General features: G+C 43.1%; 1 protein-coding gene across 2 annotated transcripts in view; it reads right to left on the reverse strand.

Annotated features, from left to right (window-relative positions):
- Nucleotides 1–4,780, reverse strand: part of slc12a2 (solute carrier family 12 member 2) — an 82,871-nt gene extending 78,091 nt beyond the window's left edge. For both annotated transcript variants that reach the window (XM_079599020.1, XM_079599019.1), the window contains exon 1: nucleotides 3,897–4,780. In XM_079599020.1, the coding sequence (XP_079455146.1) occupies nucleotides 3,897–4,424 (528 nt within the window). In that variant the 5' untranslated portion in view covers nucleotides 4,425–4,780. The remainder of the gene's footprint in view (nucleotides 1–3,896) is intronic.
- Nucleotides 4,781–10,619: the final 5,839 nt, after the last annotated feature.

Genomic DNA, 10,619 nt, shown 5'->3' on the forward strand with positions numbered 1-10,619 from the left:
TGTGCATTCAGTACTAACCCACTAAACTAGTGTCCGATATGTGCATTCAGTACTAACCCCCTAAACTAGTGTCCGATATGTGCATTCAGTACTAACCCCCTAAACTAGTGTCCGATATGTGCATTCAGTACAAACCCTCTAAACTAGTGTCCGATATGTGCATTCAGTACTAACCCCCTAAACTAGTGTCTGATTTGTGCATTCAGTACTAACCCCCTAAACTAGTGTCTGATATGTGCATTCAGTACTAACCCCCTAAACTAGTGTCTGATATGTGCATTCAGTACTAACCCCCTAAACTAGTGTCCGATATGTGCATTCAGTACTAACCCACTAAACTAGTGTCTGATATGTGCATTCAGTACTAACCCCCTAAACTAGTGTCCGATATGTGCATTCAGTACTAACCCCCTAAACTAGTGTCCGATATGTGCATTCAGTACTAACCCCCTAAACTAGTGTCCGATATGTGCATTCAGTACTAACCCCCTAAACTAGTGTCCGATATGTGCATTCAGTACTAACCCCCTAAACTAGTGTCCGGTATGTGCATTCAGTGCTAACCCCCTAAACTAGTGTCTGATATGTGCATTCAGTACTAACCCCCTAAACTAGTGTCCGATATGTGCATTCAGTACTAACCCCCTAAACTAGTGTCCGATATGTGCATTCAGTACTAACCCCCTAAACTAGTGTCCGGTATGTGCATTCAGTACTAACCCCCTAAACTAGTGTCCGATATGTGCATTCAGTACTAACCCCCTAAACTAGTGTCCGGTATGTGCATTCAGTGCTAACCCACTAAACTAGTGTCCGATATGTGCATTCAGTACTAACCCCCTAAACTAGTGTCTGATATGTGCATTCAGTACTAACCCACTAAACTAGTGTCCGATATGTGCATTCAGTACTAACCCACTAAACTAGTGTCCGATATGTGCATTCAGTACTAACCCCCTAAACTAGTGTCTGATATGTGCATTCAGTACTAACCCCTTAAACTAGTGTCTGATATGTGCATTCAGTACTAACCCCCTAAACTAGTGTCTGATATGTGCATTCAGTACTAACCCCCTAAACTAGTGTCCGATATGTGCATTCAGTACTAACCCACTAAACTAGTGTCTGATATGTGCATTCAGTACTAACCCCCTAAACTAGTGTCTGATATGTGCATTCAGTACTAACCCACTAAACTAGTGTCCGATATGTGCATTCAGTACTAACCCCCTAAACTAGTGTCTGTGCATTCAGTACTAACCCCCTAAACTAGTGTCTGTGCATTCAGTACTAACCCCCTAAACTAGTGTCTGTGCATTCAGTACTAACCCACTAAACTAGTGCCCGATATGTGCATTCAGTACTAACCCCCTAAACTAGTGCCCGATATGTGCATTCAGTACTAACCCCCTAAACTAGTGAATGATATGTGCATTCAGTATTAACCCACTAAACTAGTGTCCGATATGTGCATTCAGTACTAACCCACTAAACTAGTGTCTGATATGTGCATTCAGTACTAACCCCCTAAACTAGTGTCTGATATGTGCATTCAGTACTAACCCCCTAAACCAGTGTCCGTATGTGCATTCAGTACTAACCCCCTAAACTAGTGTCCGATATGTGCATTCAGTACTAACCCCCTAAACTAGTGTCTGATATGTGCATTCAGTACTAACCCCCTAAACTAGTGTCCGATATGTGCATTCAGTACTAACCCACTAAACTAGTGTCTGATATGTGCATTCAGTACTAACCCCCTAAACCAGTGTCCGTATGTGCATTCAGTACTAACCCCCTAAACCAGTGTCCGTATGTGCATTCAGTACTAACCCCCTAAACCAGTGTCCGATATGTGCATTCAGTACTAACCACCTAAACTAGTGTCCGATATGTGCATTCAGTACTAACCCACTAAACTAATGTCCGATATGTGCATTCAGTACTAACCCACTAAACTAATGTCCGATATGTGCATTCAGTACTAACCCCCTAAACTAGTGTCCGATATGTGCATTCAGTACTAACCACCTAAACTAGTGTCCGATATGTGCATTCAGTACTAACCCACTAAACTAATGTCCGATATGTGCATTCAGTACTAACCCACTAAACTAATGTCCGATATGTGCATTCAGTACTAACCCCCTAAACTAGTGTCCGATATGTGCATTCAGTACTAACCCCCTAAACTAGTGTCCGATATGTGCATTCAGTACTAACCCCCTAAACTAGTGTCCGATATGTGCATTCAGTACTAACCCACTAAACTAGTGTCTGATATGTGCATTCAGTACTAACCCCCTAAACTAGTGTCCGATATGTGCATTCAGTACTAACCCCCTAAACCAGTGTCCGTATGTGCATTCAGTACTAACCCCCTAAACCAGTGTCTGATATGTGCATTCAGTACTAACCACCTAAACTAGTGTCCGATATGTGCATTCAGTACTAACCACCTAAACTAGGGTCCGATATGTGCATTCAGTACTAACCCACTAAACTAATGTCCGATATGTGCATTCAGTACTAACCCCCTAAACTAGTGTCCGATATGTGCATTCAGTACTAACCCCCTAAACTAGTGTCCGATATGTGCATTCAGTACTAACCCCCTAAACTAGATTCTGATATGTGCATTCAGTACTAACCCCCTAAACTAGTGTCTGATATGTGCATTCAGTACTAACCCCCTAAACTAGTGTCCGATATGTGCATTCAGTACTAACCCACTAAACTAGTGTCCGATATGTGCATTCAGTACTAACCCACTAAACTAGTGTCTGATATGTGCATTCAGTACTAACCCCCTAAACTAGTGTCTGATATGTGCATTCAGTACTAACCCCCTAAACTAGTGTCCGATATGTGCATTCAGTACTAACCCCCTAAACTAGATTCTGATATGTGCATTCAGTACTAACCCCCTAAAACTAGTGTCTGATATGTGCATTCAGTACTAACCCCTTAAACTAGTGTCTGATATGTGCATTCAGTACTAACCCCCTAAACTAGTGTCTGATATGTGCATTCAGTACTAACCCCCTAAACTAGTGTCTGATATGTGCATTCAGTACTAACCCCCTAAACTAGATTCTGATATGTGCATTCAGTACTAACCCCCTAAACTAGTGTCCGATATGTGCATTCAGTACTAACCCCCTAAACTAGTGTCTGATATGTGCATTCAGTACTAACCCCCTAAACTAGTGTCTGATATGTGCATTCAGTACTAACCCACTAAACTAGTGTCTGATATGTGCATTCAGTACTAACCCCCTAAACTAGTGTCTGATATGTGCATTCAGTACTAACCCACTAAACTAGTGTCCGATAGTGCCCAGTACTAATATCAATAATAATTGTATTGCCATGTCAACAAGTTGATAGGAATGTCTTGGTACAACTCTCAGACATAAAAAGACTAAAGACAAACATCATAAGTACAAAAATAATAACAACAATACCCAGCAGTTTAACAGTAGACCAAACCCCACCAACATTAAAGAGACAATAGCCCTCTGCAAAGAAAGTGCACAGTGCATACAGTTGGTAAAATGCTGCTAGCAGTCAGTGCAAATTCAGATGTCTGATAGCCAGAGGGTAAGTGCTGTCTCTGAAACGTGATGTAGAAGTCTAACCCACTAAACTAGTACTTAGTACACACTAAACTAGTGTCCAGCATGCGTGTTCAGTACTAACCCACTAAACCAGTACTTAGTACACACTAAACTAGTGTCCAGAGTGTGTGTTCAGTACTACCCCACCAGTGTCAGGAGCGTGTGTTCAGTACTACCCCACCAGTCAGAGTGTGTGTTCAGTACTACCCCACCAGTGTCCGGAGTGTGTGTTCAGTTCTACCCCAGTAGTGCCCTGAGTGTGTGTTGCGGCTGTACCTTGTCGAGCTCGTCGTGCAGCTCGGAGAGGGTGGGTCTGATGAGCTTCTCGCCCAGCGGCGCCGCGGTCTGCCGGTAGAAGTCAATGTTGGGCACGGCATCGATGGTGTTGTGCCCGAAGGTGCGGAGGTAGTATGTGTTGGTGTGTGTGTCGTAGTGATGGTGCTGCTGGCCGCCGGTGGAGGAGTGCAGGCTGCCCTCGCTCATCACCGTGTCCCCGTTCTGCGCGATGTCCGCCGGCGCGGCGTCCGGGCTCGAGGCCGCGAAGTTCACAACCCGAAACCGGCCCTTGGCTTCCTCGCCGCCCGCCGCAGAGTCCCGACGCGCGTCAGATGGCGGCTCGGCGTCGTACGCGGGCGGGGATGAGTCGGAGGCGGAGTGGGTATGCCCGTCCCCGGCGGTCTCGGACACCAGGTCCACCTGAAAGCGGCTCTGGCTCGGTGTGGGACCGGCGGGTTTGAGCGCGTCAGGTTCGAGCGCGGAGAGAGAGTCGCCCGGGCCGGCGAGAGGCGGAGGTGATGCCGACATGACGTGTCAGAAAAGCCCTCCAAAAGCTGATACTGTCCGTTAAAAGTGCTGAAGAGCCGATGGATGTGACTGAACGCGGACACTGATGCTGCAGGAAGACTAAAATAACGCGCCGCGCTTTCCTCCGAACCCGCAGCGCGACGCGCACATGCAGATGCAAATGGAGATCAGCAGCGCTTCCAGTCAGAAACTCCTGACAAGTTAAACGCGCTCACTGAAATATCCTCCGTGTGCGCTCACAGGGACCTTAAAGACCCAGAAGATGTCCGTGAATCGCGCCTTCCGTGGCTAATGTACGCCGTGATGCTGCGCGACCTTGCCGCAACTCCTCCTCTCGTGCCCGCGAGGCTCGCTGCGCTTTATACGCGCACTGCAGCAGGGCAGCGATGCTGGGAGACATCGCGAGAGGACGAGCGCTCGCGAGATCTGCCCGCTCCATCTCTACAGATCAGGGGAGGAGACTCAGCAGGATCACACACACACACACACACTCACCGGCGGTTGAGAAGTTTTTGTTTTATTCAACTTTCGTAAAAGCTTACAATGACATTTAACATCAAACATAAGACAAACATATATTGGGGAAAACATATAACAGATCTTACATTGTAGCTACCGAGTAAAACATTAAATTTTACAAAAAAAAAAAAATCAATATAAGAGATGTTTTTATACACTTCTTATTTCTAGTGATTAAATTCAATGAGTCATATTAAGATCTTTACGAAAAAAAAGGAGGGTGTTATAGACATTACATTAGCTTTATGATATGAAACCCAGGAAGAATTATTAACTTTAAAGGGATAGTTCACTTTAAAATTAAAATTCTGTCATCATTTACTCACCCTCAAGTTGTTTCAAACCTGTATTAATTTATTTCTTCTGCTGAACACAAAGTAACCAAACGGTAGTCTGTACCCATTGACTTCCATAGTATTTGTTTTTCCTACTATGGAAGTCAATGGGTACAGACTACTGTTTGGTTACTGACATTCTTCAAAATATCTTTCTTGAGGGTGAGTAAATGATGACAGAATTTAAATTTTAAAGTGAACTATCCCTTTAATGTGTATCAATTATATCTGAGCCAGTATTACAGTCCAAGAAGATCATAGCCTCGTCTATTCTGGTTAATTTGTAGAATATCACAAACCACCATAGATATCTGCTTCCAAACGTCTTCAGAGTATTTACAATTACAAAATAAAGAAATAAGAGTTTCAGATTCAAGATTACAAAAACAACATTGTGGTGAGATGTCTTTTTAAAACTTATTAAGAAATGCATTACACGGATAATACCTGTGTAGTATTTTAACATGATTTTCCTTGACCTTATTTGGCAGTAAACATACATTACTTGCTGACCACAATTGAAGGTGTAGAAGAAAAAATACTTTCCATTTCAGAATTGGTTTTTGGTAACAGCTGATATCTTGATTAAGACACTTTCTGATGTACAAGTTATTATTACACTTCATATCCAAAATATGAACACCTCCGGCCGTAACACTGAGATGCGCTTTCACAAGCTGAAGCTATTCATGTTTCTATCAACCATATCATCTCCACATGCAGATTCAATCCTGAGAGAGCAAGAAATTGTTGATATGAAACAATTTCTAAAGCCAAACAATCTGTCACCTTAAATTATACGTTTATCTCTGTAAAGCAGCTTTGAAACAATCTACATTGTTAAAACGCTATATAAATGAAGATGACTTGACTATAAATCTCACCATTACAGTTTAGTCGGAAATAATAATAATTTCCTTATCAAACAATTATTTTTCATATATGCTTTTTCTTTTAGATAATACATGTTGGTTATTCCATTACACGTGTGTGTGTGTGTGTGTGTGTGTGTGTGTGTGTGTGTGTGTGTGTGTGTGTGTGTGTGTGTGTGTGTGTGTGTGTGTGTGTGTGTGTGTGTGTGTGTGTGTGTGTGTGTGTGTGTGTGTGTGTGTGTGTGTGTGTGTGTGTGTGTGTGTGTGTGTGTGTGTGTGTGGAGAAATTGTGTTTAAAGGCTATTTTCCATGCATCTATGTGGTTGCTTGTGAAAAATAGATATAATTTGATAGTTAGTTTTCTACATTTGAAGTCACATGATAATTCAAAGTTTAACCCACCTCACTTTTAAAACAACTAATTGGGGATAATAAACCATATAGAATTATTATGGGCCAAGCAATGTTTTATCCAGTTGATTTTAAAAATGGTGTTAAGAGCGCTGAACTCAAGAACGTTAAGCCCACTCTCAAAGAGTTATAATAATCAGCTTTCGCTATATATATTCAGTCCTGTTTTTGCAAATGAACTTAAACATGGCCCTGTCAGTGTCTGAGCATGAAGAGTTAACATACGAGGAGACCAGCCTAACTCCCTCAGCCTTGCAAAGCAGAACACATGCATGAGTTTCTCTGAGACCAGACATTCAAAAACATGCTTGCTTCATGTAAACATGGAGAAAAATTATTTCCAACTCTTTCATGTGGACATTTATTGATTATAATGCCAAGATAACCTTTTCTTTTACCTTAATTCCACATATATCTGGGATAGCAGAGAGATGAATGGTCATAATATCAGATTTACTCTGATTAAAGTCTTTTATCCTTCAGGAAGATGCATGTATCATCTGCCGGTTCAAGGGTTAAAATAGTGCGGTCTGCTATTTGGATGCCTTCAATATTCAAACAATTCACTATATAAAGGTTAAGAAGCTCTGCAAAGACGGAGAAATAGAGCAGCCTTAGAGACTCTCTCAATGACCGACCGTGGGGAAGTCCCACTCCACGCGAAGACGGTCACGGTTAGCTTCCATAGCAAGACGAAGACAAGCAGATTAAGATTAATATACATCTATTTTAATGACAGTTCTCACAGCGGGCAGACAGACAGGATAAACACAACCGTACATAACAGAGATTGGACAAAGTGACCAGGAGGACTAAACCCAGATGATGGTCATTAATAGGACACAGGTGAACAGATGAGCTAATGATGGTAACCAGGGAGACAGACTTGTGGCGGGAAACTGAACATGTGACAAATGACAACAAACTGAAAAGTCCATGAACACTGACAGATACATTACTATTGAGGTCTTTATAAAGGGTCTGTACAGTTTTCATACATTTTGGACCAGAGCCAAATCGTCTTAAAGCATAAAGGTATGCTCTCCTGTATCAAACGTAGAAATCTAAGAACAAGATAAGTGCCTCATCATTAACCAACTCAGAGTAATCTAAAAGATCTAAAGCAAGACGAATATTATTTGAGATGTGTCGACCTTTCATGAAGCCAGATTGTGTGGGTGAGATAACTTCTTCTGAGCAGGGCTTTAGTCTCATATACTGAAGCTAATATTTTGTCATCAGAATTAAGCAACGTTAAAGGGCGTCCAATAATAATAATAAAAAAGTATCTTTATTTGGTTTAGGTTTAATTAAGGTAATAAGACCTTGCTTCATCGATGCAGATAATTCCCCTCGATCTAAGCATTCTTTGAAACCATCTAAAATTTAATATTTTATATCACTCCAAAATGATCGATAAAATTCAAACAGTAACCCGTCAGGGCCCTGGACTCTTATTAAACGGTAACCCGTCAGGGCCCTGGACTCTTATTAAACGGTAACCCGTCGGGGCCGGACTCTTATTAAACGGTAACCCGTCAGGGCCCTGGACTCTTATTAAACGGTAACCCGTCAGGGCTGGACTCTTATTAAACGGTAACCCGTCAGGCCCTGGACTCTTATTAAACGTTAACCCGTCAGTGCTGGACTCTTATTAAACGGTAACCCGTCAGTGCTGGACTCTTATTAAATGGTAACCCGTCAGGCCCTGGACTCTTATTAAACGGTAACCCGTCGGGGCCGGACTCTTATTAAACGGTAACCCGTCAGGCCCTGGACTCTTATTAAACGGTAACCCGTCAGGGCCATGGACTCTTATTAAACGGTAACCCGTCAGGGCCCTGGACTCTTATTAAACGGTAACCCGTCAGTGCCGGACTCTTATTAAACGGTAACCCATCAGGCCCTGGACTCTTATTAAACGGTAACCCGTCGGGGCCGGACTCTTATTAAACAGTAACCCGTCAGGCCCTGGACTCTTATTAAACGGTAACCCGTCGGGGCCGGACTCTTATTAAACAGTAACCCGTCAGGCCCTGGACTCTTATTAAACGGTAACCCGTCAGGCCCTGGACTCTTATTAAACGGTAACCCGTCAGGCCCTGGACTCTTATTAAACGGTAACCCGTCGGGGCCGGACTCTTATTAAACAGTAACCCGTCAGGCCCTGGACTCTTATTAAACGGTAACCCGTCAGTGCCGGACTCTTATTAAACGGTAACCCGTCAGTGCCGGACTCTTATTAAACTGTAACCCGTCAGGGCCATGGACTCTTATTAAACGGTAACCCGTCAGGGCCCTGGACTCTTATTAAACGGTAACCCGTCAGTGCCGGACTCTTATTAAACGGTAACCCGTCAGTGCTGGACTCTTATTAAACGGTAACCCGTCAGGGCTGGACTCTTATTAAACGGTAACCCGTCAGGGCCGGACTCTTATTAAACAGTAACCCGTCAGGCCCTGGACTCTTATTGAACGGTAAACCATCAGGCCCTGGACTCTTATTAAACGGTAACCCGTCAGTGCTGGACTCTTATTAAACAGTAACCCGTCAGTGCTGGACTCTTATTAAACGGTAACCCGTCGGGGCCAGACTCTTATTAAACAGTAACCCGTCAGGCCCTGGACTCTTATTAAACGTTAACCCGTCAGGCCCTGGACTCTTATTAAACGGTAACCCATCAGTGCCGGACTCTTATTAAACGGTAACCCGTCAGTGCTGGACTCTTATTAAACGGTAACCCGTCGGGGCCGGACTCTTATTAAACGGTAACCCGTCGGGGCCGGACTCTTATTAAACGGTAACCCGTCAGGCCCTGGACTCTTATTAAACGGTAACTCGTCAGGCCCTGGACTCTTATTAAACGGTAACCCATCAGGCCATGGACACTTATTAAACGGTAACCCGTCAGGCCATGGACTCTTATTAACGTTAACCCATCAGGCCCTGGACTCTTATTAAACGGTAACTCGTCAGGCCCTGGACTCTTATTAAACGGTAACCCGTCGGGGCCGGACTCTTAATAAACGGTAACTCGTCAGGCCCTGGACTCTTTTTAAACGATAACCCGTCGGGGCCGGACTCTTATTAAACGGTAACCCGTCAGGCCATGGACTCTTATTAAACGGTAACCCGTCAGGCCCTGGACTCTTATTAAACGGTAACCCGTCAGGCCATGGACTCTTATTAAACGGTAACCCGTCAGGCCCTGGACTCTTATTAAACGGTAACCCGTCAGGCCCTGGACTCTTATTAAACGGTAACCCGTCAGGCCATGGACTCTTATTAACGTTAACCCGTCAGGCCATGGACTCTTATTAAACGGTAACCCGTCAGTGCCGGACTCTTATTAAATGGTAACCCGTCAGTAACCGAACAATATGAAGGAAGTTGCAGAAACGAAGTATTCAGTTTCCTGTGTCCTGGTCGTCTCTGAAAGCTGTCCCGAACCTCAGATATTTCGAGATCGGTCCAGGCATGATCATGGTATGATCAGGAGAAATACAGGAGCATTAATAGAAATCAGTCAGATATAAGCCAAAGGTCTGTTCTCAATCTGTGTGACATGCTTTAAACCATTGATTGAGTCATAAGAAGATTGTATTGTGACATTAAGATGAAATATAAATGTTGTCACACAGGTCATAACTGTAAGGATTTGAGTCAAAAGTTAATTTACATAAATGTTTGTTTTATCATCATATTTTTTAAACAAAATATATAGCCAGAAAAACATTTTCTTTTAGATAATACATGTTGGTTATTCCATTACACGTGTGTGTGTGTGTGTGTGTGTGTGTGTGTGTGTGTGTGTGTGTGTGTGTGTGTGTGTGTGTGTGTGTGTGTGTGTGTGTGTGTGTGTGTGTGTGTGTGTGTGTGTGTGTGTGTGGAGAAATTGTGTTTAAAGGCTATTTTCCATGCATCTATGTGGTTGCTTGTGAAAAATAGATATAATTTGATAGTTAGTTTTCTACATTTGAAGTCACAAGATAATTCAAAGTTTAATCCACCTCACTTTTAAAACAACTAATTGGGGATAATAAACCATATAGAATTA

This window comes from Phoxinus phoxinus (genome assembly GCF_949152265.1).
Source record: "Phoxinus phoxinus genome assembly, chromosome: 23".
NCBI lineage: Eukaryota > Metazoa > Chordata > Actinopteri > Cypriniformes > Leuciscidae > Phoxinus > Phoxinus phoxinus.